Source organism: Cyrtonyx montezumae, unplaced genomic scaffold (assembly GCF_038088225.1).
Source record: "Cyrtonyx montezumae isolate F1298 unplaced genomic scaffold, pur_monq_1.0 scaffold_8, whole genome shotgun sequence".
Taxonomy (NCBI): domain Eukaryota; kingdom Metazoa; phylum Chordata; class Aves; order Galliformes; family Odontophoridae; genus Cyrtonyx; species Cyrtonyx montezumae.
This window is the reverse complement of record NW_027072089.1, coordinates 66,022,765-66,042,732: the sequence shown is the minus strand read 5'-3', so window position 1 is coordinate 66,042,732 and position 19,968 is coordinate 66,022,765. Positions and strand designations below refer to the sequence as shown.

The 19,968-nt window shown below is 40.1% G+C and overlaps 1 protein-coding gene across 1 annotated transcript; it reads left to right on the top strand.

The window, feature by feature from the left end:
- Positions 1–53: 53 nt before the first annotated feature.
- On the top strand, positions 54–16,896 carry NSUN2 (NOP2/Sun RNA methyltransferase 2). The gene is made up of 19 exons (XM_065753601.1): positions 54–172; positions 243–400; positions 465–569; positions 673–778; positions 2,215–2,286; positions 3,071–3,155; positions 3,730–3,922; positions 4,251–4,325; positions 5,338–5,468; positions 7,630–7,703; positions 9,894–10,024; positions 10,593–10,689; positions 11,389–11,561; positions 12,053–12,145; positions 12,551–12,686; positions 13,778–13,858; positions 14,079–14,217; positions 15,127–15,166; positions 16,103–16,896. Exons 1-19 carry the CDS (start codon positions 98–100, stop codon positions 16,506–16,508), a joined length of 2,370 nt encoding a protein of 789 aa, XP_065609673.1. The 5' UTR covers positions 54–97; the 3' UTR covers positions 16,509–16,896.
- Positions 16,897–19,968: the final 3,072 nt, after the last annotated feature.

The following is a 19,968-nucleotide window of genomic DNA, read 5'->3' as shown; positions in this document are numbered from 1 at the left end:
GTGAGGTGTGTGGTGCGGTCGGCGCCCCGCAGTCGCGGCGCAGAGGGGGAACGGAACGTCCGCTTCGACGGCGGGGGTCGGCAGGCGCCTGCTCGCCATGGGCCGCCGGGCGCGGGACCGCCGGCGGCAGCCGCAGCAGCAGCGCCGGGAGCGGAGCGGCGGCGACCGAGAGGTGAGAGGCGCGGCGGGAGAGGAGCGGGCCGCGGCGGGGCCGGCGTGCTGAGCGGAGCCGCGCGTTGCAGGGTTGGGCCGGCGGTTACCCCGAGATCGTGAAGGAGAATGAGCTGTTCGAGCGCTACTACCGAGAGCAGCGCATCGTGCCCGACGGCGAGTGGGACGCCTTCATGGCGGCGCTGAGGGAGCCGCTGCCCGCCACGCTGCGCATTACCGGCTACAAGAGGTGAGCGGGGCTGGGGGTGGGGCCGGGTCGGGTCGGGAGCGGCCGCTGAGGCAGCGCCTTGCAGCCACGCCAGGGAGATCCTGCACTGCCTGAAGGAGAAGTACTTCCGAGAGCTGCAGCACGTGGAGGTGGACGGGCAGAAGGTGGAAATGCCGCAGGCACTGAGCTGGTAAGCCGGCTGCTGGGGGCAAGGCGATCTGTGGGTCTTCTGCACCCGCTGTGTCAGGCTGGTCTGCACCCTTTTGCCTCTTGCTTGCCCTTCCCTCCTACAGGTATCCAGAGGAGTTAGCGTGGCACACTAACCTGAGTAGGAAAATCTTGCGTAAGTCACCGCAGCTGGAGAGGTTTCATCAGTTTCTGGTTAGCGAGACGGAGTGTGTAAGTTCACATCTTGGTACTTCTTTTGTGCTCCGGACAGAATGGTATTTCAGTGCGGTGCCAGAAATGGTGACTATACCCACCAGAATCTGACTAGCTCAGGGCAAGTGGTGTTTTGTGTTGCTGCTGACAGTGATTGATCCTGTAGCTCCACTACATAGCTGCAGTTATGAATGTTTCTCCTGAGCTAGCAACTGCTTAGTTGCTGGTGCGGCCTCACCTCGAGTACTGTGTTCAGTTTTGGGCCCCTCACTACAAGAAGGACATTGAGGCCCTGGAGCGTGTTCAGAGAAGGGCAACAAAACTGGTGAGGGGTCTGGAGCACAAGTCTTATGAGGAGCAGCTGAGGGAGCTGGGATTGTTTAGTCTGGAGAAGAGGAGGCTCAGAGGAGACCTTATTGCACTCTACCACTTCCTGAAGGGGGGTTGTGGTGAGGAGGGGGTGGGCCTCTTCTCCCTGATAAATAATGACAGGATGAGAGGGAATGGCCAGAAGTTGTGCCGGGGAAGATTTAGATTAGACCTGAGGAAACATTTTTTCTCTGAAAGAGTGGTCAGGCACTGAAATGGCCTGCCTAGGGAGGTGGTTGAGGCACCATCCCTAGCGCTGTTCAAGAAGCGTTTAGATGAGGTGCTAAGGGATTTGATTTAGTAGTTGGGTAGGGATAGTGATAGGAGGATGGTTGGACTAGATGATCTTGTAGGTCCTTTCCAACTTAATGTATCTATGAATCTTTGGAAACTTGAGAACCAGTGCCTGTGAAATAATACAGTTGTTTCAGTGGGAGGAGCAGGGATACCTACAGCTACATCAGGTTGCTCAAGACGCTGTCCAGCCTGGCCTTGAATGTCTTCAGGAGCAGGGCTTCCACTAGCTTACTGGGAAAACTGTTCTAGTGCCTCACCAAAAAACTTTTTTTTATATCCAATCTGAATCTCCTCTCTTTTATTTTGAAATCATCTCCCCTTGTTATATTACAACAGACAGTGTTGAAGAGTCTGTCCCCTTCTTTTTTGTTGTTGCCCTGTAGATACAGAGAGACTTCCCTGGAGCTTTTTCCAAGTGAACAGCCTAAGCTTATGATCAGTACTTGTTAAAAAGACAGCTGTTTGAATATGGTAAAAGCTGTGTGTGTGTGTATTACAGAGACTTCCTTTTAGTAATGGACATTTCTCACTTTCACTTGGTTGATGTCGATTTCTGATTTCACCTGAGCAGAAATTAGCTCTGTAGAAACAATGAAGGTGGAGTAAATCTAAAATTCTCAGAAACCCAATCTTGATGAGACATTATTTATATGCTAATAAAATTTAACCCTAGGTTTGTAACTGTGTTTAGTACTGTTTCATTACTTTCATTCACAGAATTTTAAAAAATCTATTGCAAAAGAAATGCTTTCTCTTGTCATATGAGTTTATTTTTTTCTCCTTTTAAGGGAAACATCAGTCGTCAGGAGGCTGTTAGTATGATCCCACCTCTGCTGCTTAATGTTAATCCTGATCACAAGGTAACTAAAAACACAGTGTGGTGTCTTCATAGAAGATTACTTCATCAGCTGGAAACTACAGTGGCAGTGCTTTTGTTTTGTGCTGGCATATTTTGTCTTTCTCTATGGAGTCTGTAACTGTAAAGATTGTCTAGTTCTAACCTTACTGCTTTGGTCAGGGATCCCAACCCTGAGATATTAGGGTCCTGTCCAGCCTGGACTTGAATGCCTCTGTGGATGGGGGCATCTACATCCTTTCGGGGCAGCTTGTGCCAGCGCCTCACCACCCTCTGGATAAAGCATCTCCTCTTAACATCTGACCTAAATCTCTCCTCTCTTAGAAGCCATTTTCCCCCTTGTCCTTTCACTATCAGATCATGTAAAAAGTCAGTCCACCTTCTGCTTATAAGCTCCCTCCAAGTACCAGAAGGCCTCTGTGAGGTGTCCCCACAGCCTTTTCTCCATGCTGAACAAGACCAACTCCCTCAACCTTTCTTCATAGTAGAGGTGCTCCAGCCCTCTGAACACCTTTGTGGCCCTCCTTGGGACCCGCTTTAACAGCTATGAATGTGTTTATGTATGTGTTAGCCCCTGGAGGTAAAACTGCATCCCTTGGTGGATTTAAAGAACAGAACTGTACTTTCTGTTGCTTTTTGGTTTTGTTTTTGACAATCAGCATTCTCAGTAATCATAATTATTCTGCATAAACAAGAATGCAGTAGATTTCTCAAGTGCATAGCATGTAGGGCTTCTTCTTTTGGTTGATTTTTTTTTTTTTTTTTTTTGTAACCATTTGTGTTTGTAGATTCTAGATATGTGTGCTGCGCCTGGATCCAAGACTGCACAGCTCATTGAAATGTTGCATGCGGACATGAATGTTCCTTTTCCCAGTAAGTTTGGACAAGCTATCAAAAACCTTTGGGAATTTATACTTCCATCTTTTTTTTGTAGATTACTTTTAATATCCCAGAAAGCAACTGCCTTTATCTACCTACTGAATTCCCTAGTTTGTTGAATTATATGAGATGGGAAGTACCTCTGTCTTTTCCCTGAAACTTCTGTGGGCTTCTTTGGCTTGAAGGAGAGAGATGGATTATGTATCTTCACAGTTCAGACTATAGTAGATGCAATCACAGCTTAATTTTTGTATATAAAAGGTGTATTTAGTAGGTGGTATCCTGTTATTCTCTGTGTTTTAGTGGTGTCCTGCAAACACTTGGCTTAAGTTGCTTCAGGCTTAAGCTTCCACATGCTTACATTTAGTTAGAAAATACTATCTGTAGAAATTGTGAAGTGGGGGTGGGTTCTTAATGCGTTATACTTCTGATGTACAGAGATTGTCTTAGTGGCATTGAGGGTTCTGTTTCAAGGGTTTTACTCCGAGAATGGAAAGTAGAAAGACCTTTATCTGTTATTTAACTGTTAAATAGTAAAGCTTTTTCCCCACTGTTCTTGTGTTCTCAGAGGGTTTTGTAATTGCTAACGATGTTGACAACAAGCGCTGCTACTTGCTGGTTCATCAGGCTAAAAGATTAAACAGTCCATGTATCATGGTGGTAAATCACGATGCCTCCAGTATCCCTAATCTACAAATAGATGTGGATGGAAGAAAAGAGATTCTCTTCTATGATAGGATTTTATGTGACGTTCCCTGCAGGTATCTTATGTGCCTCCATGTAAATTTTTGTGTTACTGTGTTATCCTTCATACTGACTTCCAGAAGAGGTGAATCTCTGTTCTGGAATACCAGATCAAGGAGACTTTTTTGGTTCCAAGTAGTACTTAAACGTGGCTAGTTTAAATGTTAAAAATGTTCAACTTTCATTTGGAATACTGAAGAACAAAGGTAGTGTAAAAAGTGAAAGTACAGCATAAGGGAATTAGTTATCATGGAGAGGGGCATTAACTTTTTCAACTGTAAATCCTTTGGATATGGAATGAACTTTACCCACAAATAATAAATACTCGTTCAACCTCATTTCTAGTGGAGATGGAACCATGAGGAAGAACATTGACGTATGGAAGAAGTGGACAACACAGAACAGTTTGCAGCTCCATGGGTAAAAATGCTTATTATGCATCTGTCTTTCATTTCTACTCCTCCATTATTCTGAGGCAGTTCTAGTATATCATATGTGAGACTGACCTCCAGTGAAGTGTGTGAATCTAAATCTCTTGTATTTTTATGGATATATCACATTCATATTCACTGGATTAATTTCTGCAGGGTAGATAACAAAATAGGGAACAGGTCAGTTGAATGGGATTCATGATGTTTAGGCAGTTGAAATACTATTAGAAAATAACTGATAAAGTCACATAAACTTGTGAAGTGTAATAGTAATGCTTGAAAGTCTTTTAATACATGTTTTCAGTTACCTGAGACTGACTTAAGTTAATTGAAGGTAAGTGAGTACAGGTGCATGGTAAAAAGCATTAATTAAAAGACAGATGAAAGACTTAGGATATTTTATTTGTATTTGTTCCAAGCTGGGAGTGCAGTCAGTTAGAATGATTCAGCTGCCCTGTGATGACATGTTGCGTTTCGTAATTCATGTGTAATTACAGAGTTTGTTTTAGTTGTAAGTATGCAGAGAGGGCATAAGCTGGTTCCCCAGCTCAGATACTTTCCACTGAAGGCCAGTATTACTTAAACTCTGTTGTCTGTCCTACTTGGAACAATCAGATTATGCTTTATTTTAATTCCAGATTTCTGAGAAGATAAGAGCTTGGGTGGTTATTTTTCTAGTGCTGTGTAGCTCATCATTAACTTGATGGAGCAGTAGATGGAACCGATAACAGTGTCATGTTAAAGCTTACCGTGCAGTAGTGCTAATGTTTGACCTAATTGCTCTTTTAACAGGTGCAACTGTGAGTGTGGTTGCAATATAGAGATAGCTGACAGTTTAAAACTGATTTTAATCTGTGTACTGGTGACAGCTGTTCAGCTGTGTATGTGCTGACTTTGTAGTCCATGGAGATCTGCATGTCTGTAGTGTATCTTCACCTGTGGCAGATTTAATGATAAATGTTCCTGAATGCTACCTGGTTAGACCAAGGTTGTTCTTTCAGATTGCAGTTAAGGATTGCAACCCGTGGTGTTGAACAGCTGGCAGAAGGTGGGAGAATGGTATATTCTACGTGTTCATTGAATCCTATTGAAAATGAAGCTGTGATTGGATCTCTGCTGGAAAAGAGTCAAGGTGAGGTGAACAGTAGGAAAAATGTTATTTTTTTTCAACTGGAATAAAGGGGATGAGGGTGCTAGTAGAAGTTTTGTAGTGATTTAATTAAAAAAAAAAAAAAAGAAGACTGCAGGACTGCAGTGGAATTCAGGCTGTTACCTGTCTTCTGTGAATTGATTCCAGTGGCTGGAGTCTGTGCTTCACGTTCTTATTTCCTTGAGAAAGCACAATGTGGGACTGTGTAGGGTAAATAACTCCTAATGACGATACTCCACCAGGGAATAGTATAGAAGATGGTATATTTTAAGTAGTTCTATATAAACAGTTATACAGGTAATACAAAAGAGAAGATGGCTCACCTTTAAGATGACAAGGCTCGCAGAGGACTCCACATGGGAGGGATCTCCAAGAAGAGATCCTTCCCTGGTGGTGGTCAGCCCTTAAATGGGGTTTGAGAGAGGAGGAACTAGGCTCCACCCCTTCCACCCACACAGGTATATCACCTTCACCTGTGCCCCCATGGCTGACTTGGTGCTCACCTCAGGTGACCAATCAGTGGTTCAGGCCGTGATTCAGCAGTTCCCATACAGACTGTAGCCCATAGGAGTAAAAACCCCAGGCTCTCCTCAAACAGTTTGAGGAAAGCTTTTGTGCACTGTGGGTGTGAGTCCCAGATACCTTTAGCATCCTTTCCCCTACATTTTAACGTGGTGACTTTAGGGTGATGCTTTTGTGCAGTTTTTGCTTACAGATGAAGGCTTGTTTACATTGCTGTTAAGTCTCCATCATTTGAAGTAATGAGTGTGGGGAAAAGTTGAGCTGCGATGCATAGGTCTGTTATAATGTTAGCATGCATGTCTGATCTTGAGCTGAAGCACTCTTTTTTTTTTTGTAGTCCATATAAGTTTGAAGACATCAAACTGGATTTTACATTAGTTTGTCAACAGTGTATTAAGTTGAGCCACATACAGTGGAGAAGTAACTGTAGTTACTTCACTTATTCCAGAGTGTAAATGGAGTTGAAATAGTTCTGGAAGTAGAATAGCTTGTGCTGTGTTATGTTTTATTTGTGCTAATCCCTGTACTGTCCTCAAAATATGTATGGAATTTCATTGTCTCTGAAACAGCTGTTTTGCCGAAATACATGGAGACAACTAGGAATTGTCTTTTGAGTAGAAGCTAGCCATTTTTATGTAATTTCCTTGGATCTGTTTTTCCATGTGGCTTTTGGAGGGATGTGTCAGACAAGAGCGAGATGTTTAATAATGACATGATTGGAAAGTAGCAAGTAGAAAATTTTGGCCAGGAACATAAACCAGTATGGAAATGGACAGAGGCCATCCATTGCAGTATTTGAGGCAAATGCAGTACTTGGAACTAAGGGTCTTAACTATGGTATTGGACATTGGCATATGAATCTTGTGTCTGCTCACTACAGGTATTTTGAGGCTTATTTGGGTGTCCCTGTGAATAGAGGTTATCCTTGGGGCTTTGAGCATGCAGCTAAAGAAAGGCATAGTGCAGTGTCCTTGTCTGGGAGCATTGGACCTTGAGGATTTGCTTAGGTCAGTCCAGGAGGTTTGTTGGTTCTTGTCTTAACTGTGTACCTAGCACTTTGCAGTATTGCTACTTAAGTAGCAAATTAGTGATTCCTTTCTCCTTAGGGAAAAAGGAAAATGCACTTTTGTACCCTGTTTCTGTGCCGGGAATTGTAGTGCTTCTGACACTTGATTTTAATGCCTGATTGATCTGATGTAAGATTGAGGCATCAGCTGAAGTCATGCTGTAAGTAGTCAACACTTAAAGGAAAGACACAAATGTCAAGTGGAATCAGTTTTAAAATATCATTTTGGAATATGCATACCTGTATTATTTTTTCACTTGTTTAAAAGAGGCATTTCAGCTGTCACATAGAGCTAGCTACCCTAAAAGTAGATGTTTACTCATCTAGAAGAGATGGTTAAATTGTGTAAAACATGAGGAAAACTATTCTTAATTTTTAAATGAACATTCAGGATTTCAAAAGAGACATGTTAGGGTTGCTCCACTCTAGTCAATTGTTAGGTAATTCTGTCTGGACTTCTGAAAACTTCAAGGAAAATTACTGAAGTTAATTAGGAGCATAACTTTCAACTTCTGGTTTCAATGTATATATTATTTTGTATCTGTGAGATTTCAGGTGCCTTAGAACTTGCTGATGTCTCTTCTGAGTTGCCAGGTTTGAAGAGGATGCCAGGAATTACAAAATGGAAGGTACTTTCATATGGTATTTCTATGACATTCTTGGTGTATAGTGGAGTAAAATTTCAAGGGATTAGATTGACCTGGAATAACATTAGTGACTTGCTGCTTAGAGTTTTAGACTATATGGTATTAGAGAAGAGGGTGAAAAAAATCTTTGTAAAGTGAAGTGCCTGTCTCCTCAGCTGCTTATTTTCCTTTAGCTTCCTTGGCTCTATCACCACTTCTTTAAAGTTAATTCCCTTTCTGACTGTGTTCAGCTTCTGGCCTGTAGATGGCACCATCATTTTAGCCACTTCTTGACTTAGCCTTCCTTCTCTGACTTTACCATCTGTAACTGATAAAACAGTTGTTTAGCTGGTCCATTTGAAGCATTTGGAAGTAAGAGCTGCTAAACCCTTTAGGAAATAACCTGCAAAAACTGTAGTGCTGTTAGTAATCTTAGTATATTAATAGAAATCCTGTATTTTTCTCCAGATTTAAGTCAGACTAGTGGGGAGGAACAAATAAGCATAAAGCTTCTTCAGCTTTCTGTTAAGAGTATAATCAAGAAGAAGGCCATCCTGGTAGGAAGATGCCTTGATTAAATTTTGCTTGTGAACCTGTGCTTTTGCAACACCACTGCTCGCTATGTCTATCTCCAGTGTTTCATTGGTCTCTTGCAGCAGTACAGTCTGCAGGTTTGTGCCTGCATGCAGGCCAATGAGCAGGATGCATAAAGTAGAGGTTCCCTTACACTCTGACATTAGAAATCTAGACTAGAAACTGTCTGGTTTCTCTCCTCTTTTGATTCCATAAATTTAAATTGTATGCTTGTAGCTGAAGGATAAACGTGAAACACATCACTGTGGCTCTACAGTAGTAACCTGAGTTTGTTTTACTGAGTAAGGCTACATACAGGATGTGTGCACAGAAGATTGCAAAAGAGTGTATTTTATTCTTGGTGACATTTATTTCTATGATTGCAATCGGAATACAAATCTCCCTAATATGTATTATAAAAAATAAGATAATAAAACTTGTTGGAAGTTTGCCTTAATTCGCTGCTCTTACATTAGTTCTTGCCTCACTGGCTAGCTCATCATCCAGTGTATTAGCTTGTTTTGGTACTGTTTTCACTGGGGTACAATCTTTTGCTTCCTGGTGAAACATCTGCACAGTGGAAGTTCTGTGACTCAGTGATTACATTGAATATTCCTGAGTGCGTGTTCACTGCAAATCTCTGGAAACAGCAAAAAAAGAAAACAAGGTTCTGTTCAAGTGTTGTTCAGTACTCTGTCCTTAAGCTACATGATGAGTAAACCCCAGTGATTGAGTTCTGAATCTTGAAGAAAACAACCTTTTTGACTTCAGATATGGTAATTGAATTCCACATCTCATTTAGCCTTTGTTCCACCCTAACGAGATGTTAGCAAAATGTGCAGCAGGGAGGAGTTCAGTACGTTCTTTTTGGTGCTTCCAGCAGTTTCTGAACAGAACAGGACTGTTAGTTGTGCTGGTGTTTAGAGTAATTCTGTACTTGTTTGCATTCCCAGCTATTTATCAGTCCAGTGCTTTTTCTTTCAAGCTGGACTTCTCTTACAAAGACTGTGATTCTGAATCGCTTTTCTATCTTGTCTCCATCTAGAAATAGGACAGGTAGCAGATTTGGTCTTAATACTGTTTCTTGGAATGTATTTCAAGTGTGATGTGATCAGAAAGGCAGAATTCATGACTCTGAAATCTGCACTCTAACGCTCGTAGCCAAATTGTCACCTAGATAAAACTGATGTTTCAATTTCCAGTAGAATATTTAATTAAACAGTCAAGTCTATCACAATGACATGTATGAAAACACTTCAGCATACCCACCAGTCCTGAAGTCACCATCCCTGTGTACTGTTTTGTTGCCAGAAAAGCACAAAAGGCCCTTCATTTCTCTTTTTGCCTCATGCATTGTGTGACCTTTCTTACGGTGAGCGCTATGGAAGCAGGCATCCAGGGTTCTGAAGCTCAATTTCAGCTCTTGTTGCTCACTTTGGTGTTCCTGCTTAAACAGCATTTAGAATGACACACTGCAAGAGTTGTGCCTCTAACCTTTCCTTATATCCTAAGAGTCCTTTAAAAGCTTTGAACCTTCAGTGGGATAAGGTAGTGTGTGGTTCTTGGATAATACACAGACAGTGACAGCTCTTTGTGGTACTTGTGTTTCCTCTTTGAAAGGTCATGCTGAAAGATGGGCAGTGGTTTGAAGAGTGGAAAGACGTGCCTCCAAATAGGCAAACACAAATACGCCCCACAATGTTTCCAATAAAAGAAGAAGAGAAGCTAAAGGCAATGAATCTAGAGCGCTGGTAAGGGTTTTTTATGAGGTTTTGATTTCTTAGCATTGTATGGTGATGTGCAAATTGTGATGAGGAGTTCAGATTAGGAATGTGTTGCAGTATAGCTCTGTGTTTGTGCAGGTTTATATATAGTTTGGTTGCTCTGTATGTAATGTTAGCTCATAATAGATTCCAGTGAACACTGTTCACCCCAAATAAATATTGATACAGAATGTCAGATTCTTTGCAACCAATAGAGATGCATGGTCAAATTATGGGAAAAGTGTCTTAAATGTTAACATTTCAACACTGTGACTTATTTTGTATGACTTTGCTTAGCTATTCTAAAAATAGCATGTAGACGTGAGTCATTAAAGATCAGATGTGAGTGGCAAAATGAATGCATTGCACTGATGCCAGTTATTTTGTCAGAATGCTCTATTTTAGATCCTGTTTCTACCTTGATCATTTAAATTGTGCAGTGCTAATACAGATCCTTAAGATTACCTTGAAAGTAAATGTGACATCACTGATACTTTGTGAGTCTGAATGCTGATGCTGAATACGCTGCAATCTTGGTTTTGTTGTTTGTTCTTAGCCTTAGGATATTGCCACATCACCAGAACACAGGAGGCTTTTTTGTGGCTGTGTTAATAAAAAAATCTCCAATGCCATGGAATAAACGCCAGCCTAAGGTAACTTGTTTTAGGAGAGCTGAAATGCAAACCTTCAATAACATTTCTGGAATTTGCTATCTGATACAGGACAAAAAATGATTCATTGCAAAACAGCAAGGTAATAGTTAAATGTAAAGACTCATCCATTTGACTTTAATCCCTTCCTGTCAGTTTTGTTTTTCAACCATCAGTGTTGTAAGTTGACACGAGTTGTTTGATCTTAGTTTGTTGTAGGAGAAGCTTTGTGTCTGAATCCCTTTTAGCCGTTCCTGTTTATTTGATTTGCTTCATTAGAAGAATTGAGTGAAACTTGCACTGCAATTTCAAGTGAAGTTTGTTTGTAAGCAAACATCTTCCAAATAGTTGACTGTTCTAAATTTAACTGTAGCACTGTCAGAGGAAGTGTATAGTTGGCTGTGTGTTATTTTGAGTGCTAGAAAGCAAGCAGCAGATCCTAGCTTAAAGTGATCTTCACTGTGAATGTTTGAACATGATTTTATAAATGATACAAGAACACCTTTGGTCAGAACTTGTTCAGAGCCATGCTTACTGGTAAATGCAACCTGTTATTGTATCTGGACTGAAGGATAAGCACTCTTTAAGCACTTCCACAGAAGTAGTGAAGAACTAAATGCGTGCAAAGAGAGGATGTAGATACCTTTTATTACTCCTTAGGGTACAATTTTGGCTTTGTTGAAAATGATGTATTTGAAATAGGTTCATCACAAATTACCAGAAAGAACAGGAGATTCTGAAGTGACAGCAACAAATGCAGATGATGGTTCTGAAGGTACTACTGAGAAACTGACACTTGCTGAAAATGAAGAGTCTAAGAAAATACAAGAACAGCAGAATTCAGACACTGAGCAAAGCAAAAAGGGAGTATGTGGGTAAGAGACTGTTGTCACAGGACAAATAGTTAGACAATGTAATTGCTGAGCATTGTTTTGGTTTTGCACTCGAAGTGAAGCAATAAGAATTTACTGAATTTCCTCAGTTGTCTTACATTTCCATCTATGACTCCTAGCAAGTTAGGAGAATAACTTCTTTGTATATTAGTATTTAGAAAGTCTGATAGCTCTTCTCTGGTAAGGAAAAAACTATTTTCAGAAGCTGACCTTTGAAATATCGTAAACTGTCTCCATGTTTTCTCCCTCACAAATCCCTGCTTTGTGTGGTTTCTGCTCTCCAGAACTGCTTACGCTTCCTCATTTTACAAAGTCAACTATGTAGTATTGTCTTACTGAAGAACAGTAAAATGTCAGTACCAAGTTTGGCATACTCTCGTTCTCTTAAAGGCAAGTGTTGAGTAAATGAATTGTATATCCTAGTTCTAAATCACTTACTCTTACTAAAATTAACAATGGTATTTGCTTTTTAGACCTCCACCATCTAAAAAAATGAAGTTGTTTGGTTTTAAAGAAGACCCTTTTGTATTTCTCCCTGAAGATGACCCATTGTTCCTTCCTATACAGTAAGAAAATAATGTTTTTTTTTCTCAGTAACATTCCTAACAGTCTTGTGAATATTAGCAGTAAAGTTAATCACACAAGGAGAGTGTGGTTGGTAAACATTGTTCCCTGTCTTTGCACTAGATGACCATTTCCTCAACACTTAAATCCTTCTTAAATGAAGGTAGCCAGTCAACTAAAGGCCACGGACAATAGTTTGCACTGGAAATGTTCAAATATATCATAGTATCTGACACTGAATCATTTCTGATGTCATGTGTTTTTGAAATGCTAATCTTTGTGTACTGAAGCTAATCTCAACTAACTGAAGGTGTTTGCAGAGATAGCTTAGGGAGAGACACAGATATGTATGCTTTGAGTATATGATTTCATTGTTCAGTTAATCAAAACAAGTGTTATGGCCACAGGAAGTTTTATGCACTGGACCCTTCATTTCCCAAGATGAATTTATTAACTCGAACTCAAGAAGGAAAGAAGAGGCAGCTGTACATGGTTTCTAAGGAGTTAAGGAATGTGCTTCTCAACAACAGTGAGAAGATGAAGGTATGGTTCACCTTCACAACAAACATCAGTGGACACCTCCTTTTACTCCGTTGCAGGGTTAACTGTTTATATAGAGAATTAGCCCTTAGATGGGCCTTGTCTCTGGATGAACGTTTTCCTCTCTTTGCCTCCTTTATTAAAGAGATGAAGTCCTATCTCAAGAGAGTCCAGTCTCCAAGATCAAAATTAAGTATTATTTTTGGCATGTTGATGCTGTTGTTGTAGTTATGAGCCTCTTAATTTCAGGAAGCAGTACGAATTTTGAAAGCCTACCAAAAATAATAGATAACCTGGGTTGAATGATTAGCTGGCCCTGTTATATGGAGGCATTATTTCAGAGTAATTTCAAAAACTGAAAAGCTGCTAAGCTGAATAGTAATGAGATGAATAATTTTTGCAAACTAGAGACTTGGGGAGAGAGTGTTTAATACAAGTCCCACACAAAAATGCATTGTAAATACTAAAGGTTTGTCTTAAAAGTCATTGAATAAAATGTGATGACTTTAGAGCTAGATCAGATACTATTCAAAGCTACATACAGTTGAATCCTGAAAATCTGCAAGTACGTATTTACACCTAATCTTCGGGATGGGTACTTATGCTTTTATTCCACATGCAGGAAGTGGCTACATAACTGGCAAAATGTTAAGAAACAAATGTCTGCTATTTAGACGGTAAGGCTTTGGGTACCACAGGTTTTATGGTATCCTAATTTTAAGCATCTCTTGTTTTTAAAATCCTGCCCTTGATCAACTTCCCCAGAATCACACAGAAAATTCTAGCTCTAACACTGATTAAAATTAGATCTCAATAGTTGCTGCCCTCATTTTAAGACTACCTCTTCTTCACTGTGTTGTTTTCAACATGGAAAGGAGTAGTAGTTGTTTGTCTTGAAGGAGAACTATATTTTGGTAGTGGGAATTCCTTTTTCCCTTGCATGAATTTTCATAAGTGCCCAGTGCAAATAAGCAAATGTTGTCAGTTAGCCTTTTTTCCTAGTTTTAGACAAGCAATTGAGGAAAAAGAAAGTTCAGAGTGGTAATTTAGAATTTGTACTACTTAATAATGCTTATTGGCTCTGCCTTTTGCAGGTTATCAACACAGGGATAAAAGTGTGGTCTCGCAACAGTGATGGTGAGCAGTTCGGATGTGCCTTCAGATTAGCACAAGAGGTAATTACATAGCACTGTATTTTCAGAGGAGATTTTGGTTTCCTCTTCAGCTTGGAGCACACGTGGCCTTGATTTTGTCAGATTGAGTAATTTGCATTTTCAGTGTTCTAAAGTTTGAAAAATATTTTCTGGTATTGACTAAAGCACATGCTGATGTAATGTTTTTCCTTCATAAAGTAGGAATTGCATTTTGAAATAATTATATTTATCTTTTGAACAGGGAATATATACTCTATACCCATTCATTAATGCAAGGATCATAAATGTCTGCATAGAAGATGTTAAAATTCTGCTAACTCAGGAAAATCCATTCTTGAGTAAATTTAGCAGTGAAACACAGAGGAAAGTCAAAGACATGGGTAAGCCACCTTGTTTTTGATATGACAAAATGGTCATTGTTTAGTTTAAGATAGAAAACTAGGCAAAAATATTGGCTAATCTTGACTACTATTGTATTTGCTGTAAAAAAATAATTACCTAATTAACAAGTTTCAGATTTACTTAAGCATTATTAAAGCCCAGTGTGTCACTAGAAATCATAGTCCTTTCTGGTCACAGCTGCTGACGTTGAAGCAGAAGAGTTGCCAAATGAGTGACTTCGTGCAGCAGTGCTGTGAGGGAGCACATAAAACAACTGCAGAAAGATTTTAAGTTCCCTATGGACCTTTGCTGCTCAGTTGAAATTTTGTCATATGCAATTGTTTCTCATGATTCTGTGTGTCAAATTTAGGTACACAGACTTGATTTTCTTAATACAGGGAGCAACCTGTATTTACACTGAACTTATCTCTTCTGTGCTGTGTGCTTGAAGAAACTGAGGCATTTTTCATTTTATTTTCAAGTAATTGCTGATACTCATACTTAGGGTTTGACGGGACAAAATAGGAAAAAACATTTTTTCTGAAGTTTGGACTGGCATATGCTCATGTTTGCTTTATTTTATCTAAAAATTCTTTGCTAGACTTACTGAGGGAATTAATATGCTATGGTTTTATATCTTAATTTGTTTGGTTTGATGTCCTTTTTTGGCAGCTGCTTACATAAGTCCTATGTATATTTTGGTTTGAACAAAAAACAAACCTCAAACCACTGTTAGTGTCTATAGTTTTTCTTACTGATGTAGGTAACTGCTAACCAGCTGTCAAAGACATGCTGTATAGATGTCTAAAAACTTGTTTTCTTCAACATTTTTCTAATTTCAGTCATTTAACATTAACCTTCTAAGTAATACATCTGCGTGTTTTTTTTCTTTTTTCCCTGTACTCTAGCAATGGGAAGTATAGTTCTGAAGTATGAGCCAGACCCTGAGTAAGTAGATATGTATCTTTCCATTTACTTACTTTTAAAGTTGGGACAGCAGTTTATTTTGATTCAGGAAAAAAAACCAGGAGTGGAGATGCAGTGAGGTCAGCAATAAGGCCAGATAAGATCTGAAGATCTAAGCCTATCTTTGCCTGTGTCCCTTCAAAAACAGTTGCAGTTTAGCTTTATAGAGGAGAGCTATTCGTTCTGCCACAGATGTGTGGCATCAGTGCTTGTAATGTTTTCATTTTCTTATAAGAAACAGGAAAAAGTTCACATTTTCTTTGTTCATTTTTGTTGCCAAAGCAATTTAGGAAGCTCTCAAGTGATCTTTCTAAATGTGAACTTCATATCCCTGTTGTTTAAACTAGTTTTAGAAACTGTTAGAGCCAGAAAATCATTTTACGTGTTGTGGAAGTTATATGGGAACTGTTGAATCATGGCCTGAACCACTGATTGATCACCTGAGGTGAGCACTGAGTCAGATGCAGGAGCACAGGTGAAGGCAATGCACTGTGTGACTGGAAGGGGTGGAGTCTGGCTCCACCTCTCCCAGACCCCATTTAAGGGCTGACCACCACTGGGGAAGGATCTTTATCTGGAGATTGCTCCTTTGGAGTTTTTCCACTGTGAGCTTGGGACATGGGTGAGCATTTGAACTGTTTGTTCTGTTAACTCTGCAGCTATATAAATACTATTTGAACTGCTTAATTCTGTTAAATATACATCTGTTAACTGTACAGAAGTAGATAGCCTTGACGAGTTGGTTTGGTTTTGGTTTTTGCTTCCTTGGACAAGCAGGTTTGTGCTCCGATACTGAGGTTAAGAACAACACAGTTATAAATTACATTTACTGCTAAAGGTTGTGTGTTCAGGCTACAGCTATACAATTGATTGAAGATTCTTTCTCAAACTTGACCAGAAGTAACTGCTTGTTTGTAGAAAACCTGGTGACCTTCAGTGTCCTATAGTGCTCTGTGGTTGGCAAGGAAAGACATCTCTCCGTGCCTTTGTGCCCAAGAATGAGAGACTTCATTACCTGAGGATGATGGGGGTTGAAGTGTTTAAAGCGAAGAGGAAAGAGGAAGAATCAGAAGGTAAAACAGAGGAAGAAGTTCAATGCAGACCAGCCCAAATGGAGGAAAGAATGGATGTGGAAGATAAAGAACATAATGCGGTCGCAAAAATGGAACCAGAAATAGATGAAGAAATGTCGTGCACTCCTGTGGAAAGCAGTGCTATGGAAGTAGAAAATAAAAGTGAGGATTCAGACCAATTTAGTAAAAATACCAATGGTCACATAAACCAGGAAAGTAAAGATATCAATACAAATGATGTGAAAGATTAAATTTCTTTCTGTGTTACTCAGCTGCTTCCATGAGGCTCACATCCAGACTCTAGTTTTTTAGCATGGAAGAAGATCTTAAAATTTCAGTTGGAATTTGATGTTCCTATTTTAAAGTTTCATCTATTTTATTTTTTAAATGAAAACTATATATAAAAAAAATTCTTTTCAAGCGTGTCTTATTTTTACCATTTTTAAATTCAGTTTCACTGATGGGTTTGTGTGTCCGTTGCTGGCAACGGACCATGCACCAGTAAAATCTGAAGGCTGTCTTTGACATGGAAAAATGGTATGTACAAATAAACCATCTGTGGCACTGGTCTGAATCTTATGAAGAATTCATTTAGAATAAAGCAAAACAATTTGGCTTTCATTTAAAGCATGCTATTTCTAGAAATAACACCTCTTCTTTTAAGGTTGCTTACCCCACAAACTACCCAGTCTGACTTCTACCATGGCAAATGTGCATACAAATACGTGTATAGGATGCCTAACTGAAAACCTGTTCCCTTCATTCAGCTTAAAACAGTGCCCAACTCCCTGGCAAAAAAAAAAAAAAACCTGCAGAATGCAATTTGTCAGAGACTGTAATATCTGAGATTGTTCTTCAGAGTTGTAAGCCCTCTGTAAGGAAGATGGATTGTCCTTAACTAGATAGCTACACTGGGCATGCCTCAGACTCATGTCTTGAAATGTGCCTGAGAGACTCTGACTGTCAGTTGAAGTGACAGTAGTTTTCTGTTTCTCTTTCCTATCATCAGATTGGCTTTCAGATATCAGCAGATGCTTGTTCATAGCTGAAATAATAGTTAGTGGTTTGTTTTTCAAAGTGTGTGTATATTGTTATATAGTACTGAAGGAGACGTTATTTAGGCTGAAAAAGTTGTTCTACCTAATCTGACTAAAAAGAAACTTAGTTGGCTGTCTTAGAAATTGATAAATTGCATTCCATCCCTTATGCTTAGTTTCTCTTTCTGCTTTTATCACGTTGACCTGAAAGGAAAGTGACCGGTGGTACAAGGTGTTGTCTTCCAGTAGGGCCATGTGATGCAAATATTTGTGCTGCTTGTCAAACTAAATTTACACTGTGCTTTCACTGATTAAGTCTTTACATGGCTTGGATCCATTTGCTATATCTTTCTACAACAGACTTGCCCTTGAACTACTTCATCAGAGGGGAGTATTCTTGAGGGAGAGATGGAAACTGAAATAATGACATGTCCTCTGGTAAGATACAAAGTCTTATGCAATGAAAAAGCATTGACAGGACTCATTTTCCTCTTGAGAGTCTGCAAAATAGGTTAATGAAAAAAAACAACCAAACCCACAGTTGTTGACCTTGTATTTTGCTTGTTAGAGTTCAGTGCTCTGCTGTATGTACATATCCAGAGCTAAGGGCTGAGTTCCTTCTTTGTATTAAGAGCTGTGATTGCACAGGTAGCTTTTTCACAGCTCCTTAATGCTGACAGAGCTACACAGTGGGATTTTATTTTGAATTGAGATATGTACAGTGTATAACTTTATCTTTAAGACAGCATCAAGCTTAAAGCATGAAAATTAGCATCCGTTTTCATATCTTTGCATCAGTCCCTGAGGAAGAATGATTATAACGGAGCCATTGCTTTTATGCTCTAATGATCTCCATAAGTTACCCGAAGGTCAAATGTTACCATTACGTAAAGAAACCAGGACTGGTGGCTGCTGTTACCGCATCTGTTGGTGCCTTTGAGCAGCTGTTAAAGCTGCCTTGCAGTTGATGACTGCGAAGGTTTCAATTCTGTGGAAGTTTAGGCTGATGAGAATGCTTATTGTTAACAGCTCATCGTGATGTGGTGCAAAGCAGGTATAAGGATAGTAATAGGAGAAGAGCTCATGTCTGAAACATGCTAAATTCTGAGTGGTCCCATTTTCCTGCATTATGTATGGAATAGATAATGCTTTATTCTTGCTTTTTGGAGGGCTTTTATTTTTTTTTGTCAAGAGCACATGAAGAGGTATAAACCAAGAAACTGTGTTTACTCTTGCACTGCTCAGCAAAAAAAAGGGAAAAAAAAAGCAGATAGTGTTTTTTGTTTGTTTAAATGCTGTTAGTTTGCTTGTGCAGTTGCTGTGTCCCTGTCACTCTTGCCTTGATTGTCAGGAAACAAGATGCCCAAAACTGCAGTGTCTGAAAGTGCTATTGTAGCTTCCCAGCCTGGAAATGTGGTGAAAAGCTGTGTGTTGTTTGTCTTTCCCTGCAAGATATGTGCTGCTGTGACTCTTAGGGGTCAGATGGCTGGGCCTCTGCTTGGGTGGCCTTGGGCGCTGGCTGCTGCACACAACAGAACAAAAGGAGCACTGAAGAGAGGTGATGAGTTACCCTGTTAAGGCTGAGAATGAGTAGGTTTGCAGTTCTCAAATGATTGAGTCCATTCCCTACACAGTCCCTTTTGAATTTGTGAGAGTCTTCTCCAGTTTGCCCATCTTAGGAAGATGGGACTGTGTTTCTGAATGCTTGTGCTGAAATGCTAGGTGCTTGTGCTGGTGGCAGGGTTTTTTATGCTTGGTGGAGGGAAAACTAAAAATGTTTTGCATCTGAAAGAATGCTATGATTGGGTTCTGCTTTGAGCTGCCCTGCAGAGAATCTGCCAGACTGTGGAAAGTTATCTACTGCATGAAAAACAGAGGAAGATAAGGAGAGGAAAGATGATGTGGATGCTCTTTTGTAGCCTTGTCTTCAGTATTTACCAGAAGTTAACTCATTTCACTGGAAGCTTGCTAGAACTTTGACAGTGTAGTCTGCCTCTCTTGGCTCCAGGGTGTTTATTTATTTTTCTCTTAGCAATCTGATAAATCATAGGCTTCAGATGTTTGTGTATACAGACCTTTGGAAGAGCTGCTTACCAGCATCAGATTGAGCCTTGGCAGTGACAGAAATGAATTCAGCTCCTGTGAGAACCCCTGTCTGTCCTCAGCTGTGGCAGAGGAGGAGCAGCATGCTGCCTTCTTCAGAGGGAAAATCCAGCCTGGAGAAAATGAGCAGTTGTGTGTGCCCGCAGCACTGCTGGCTCTTTCTTTAAATGAGTAACCCAGAGCAACTCCATGTCAGTTATAGGAAAATATGCACTTTCACTTAACATTTATTCTATCATCTGCTGTTTGGCTTCCTTCCAGACAGAACAGCAGAGCATAACTCTGTACGTAGCTAGCATTCCTAATGCCTCATCTGCAGTCATTACTCAATCATCAGGGTCCTTGTCTTCCAGCGTTGCAGTAGAGGCACAGAAGCCGAGTTGTTTGATGAAGAGCACAATAGTTGAGACAACACTACGGTGTATCGTTTCTTGAGACAGTGACATTTAGATGGGATCTCCATCCATGGAAGCTACCAAGAGTCAGCCAGGTGAAGCCAGTTGATGAGTGCTTATTACTGTCCCATTCTGAGTGTGGGGTTGAGGCAGAAGCCCCCAGAGGTCCTTTCCAA

Excerpts from the sequence above, each read along its gene's own strand:
- NSUN2 (XM_065753601.1), top strand. The coding sequence starts at position 98 with ATGGGCCGCCGGGCGCGGGACCGCCGGCGGCAGCCGCAGCAGCAGCGC. Across the intron at positions 4,326-5,337 it reads AACAGTTTGCAGCTCCATGG|ATTGCAGTTAAGGATTGCAA; the intron begins GTAAAAATGCTT and ends TTGTTCTTTCAG. Across the intron at positions 14,218-15,126 it reads GAGGAAAGTCAAAGACATGG|CAATGGGAAGTATAGTTCTG; the intron begins GTAAGCCACCTT and ends CCTGTACTCTAG.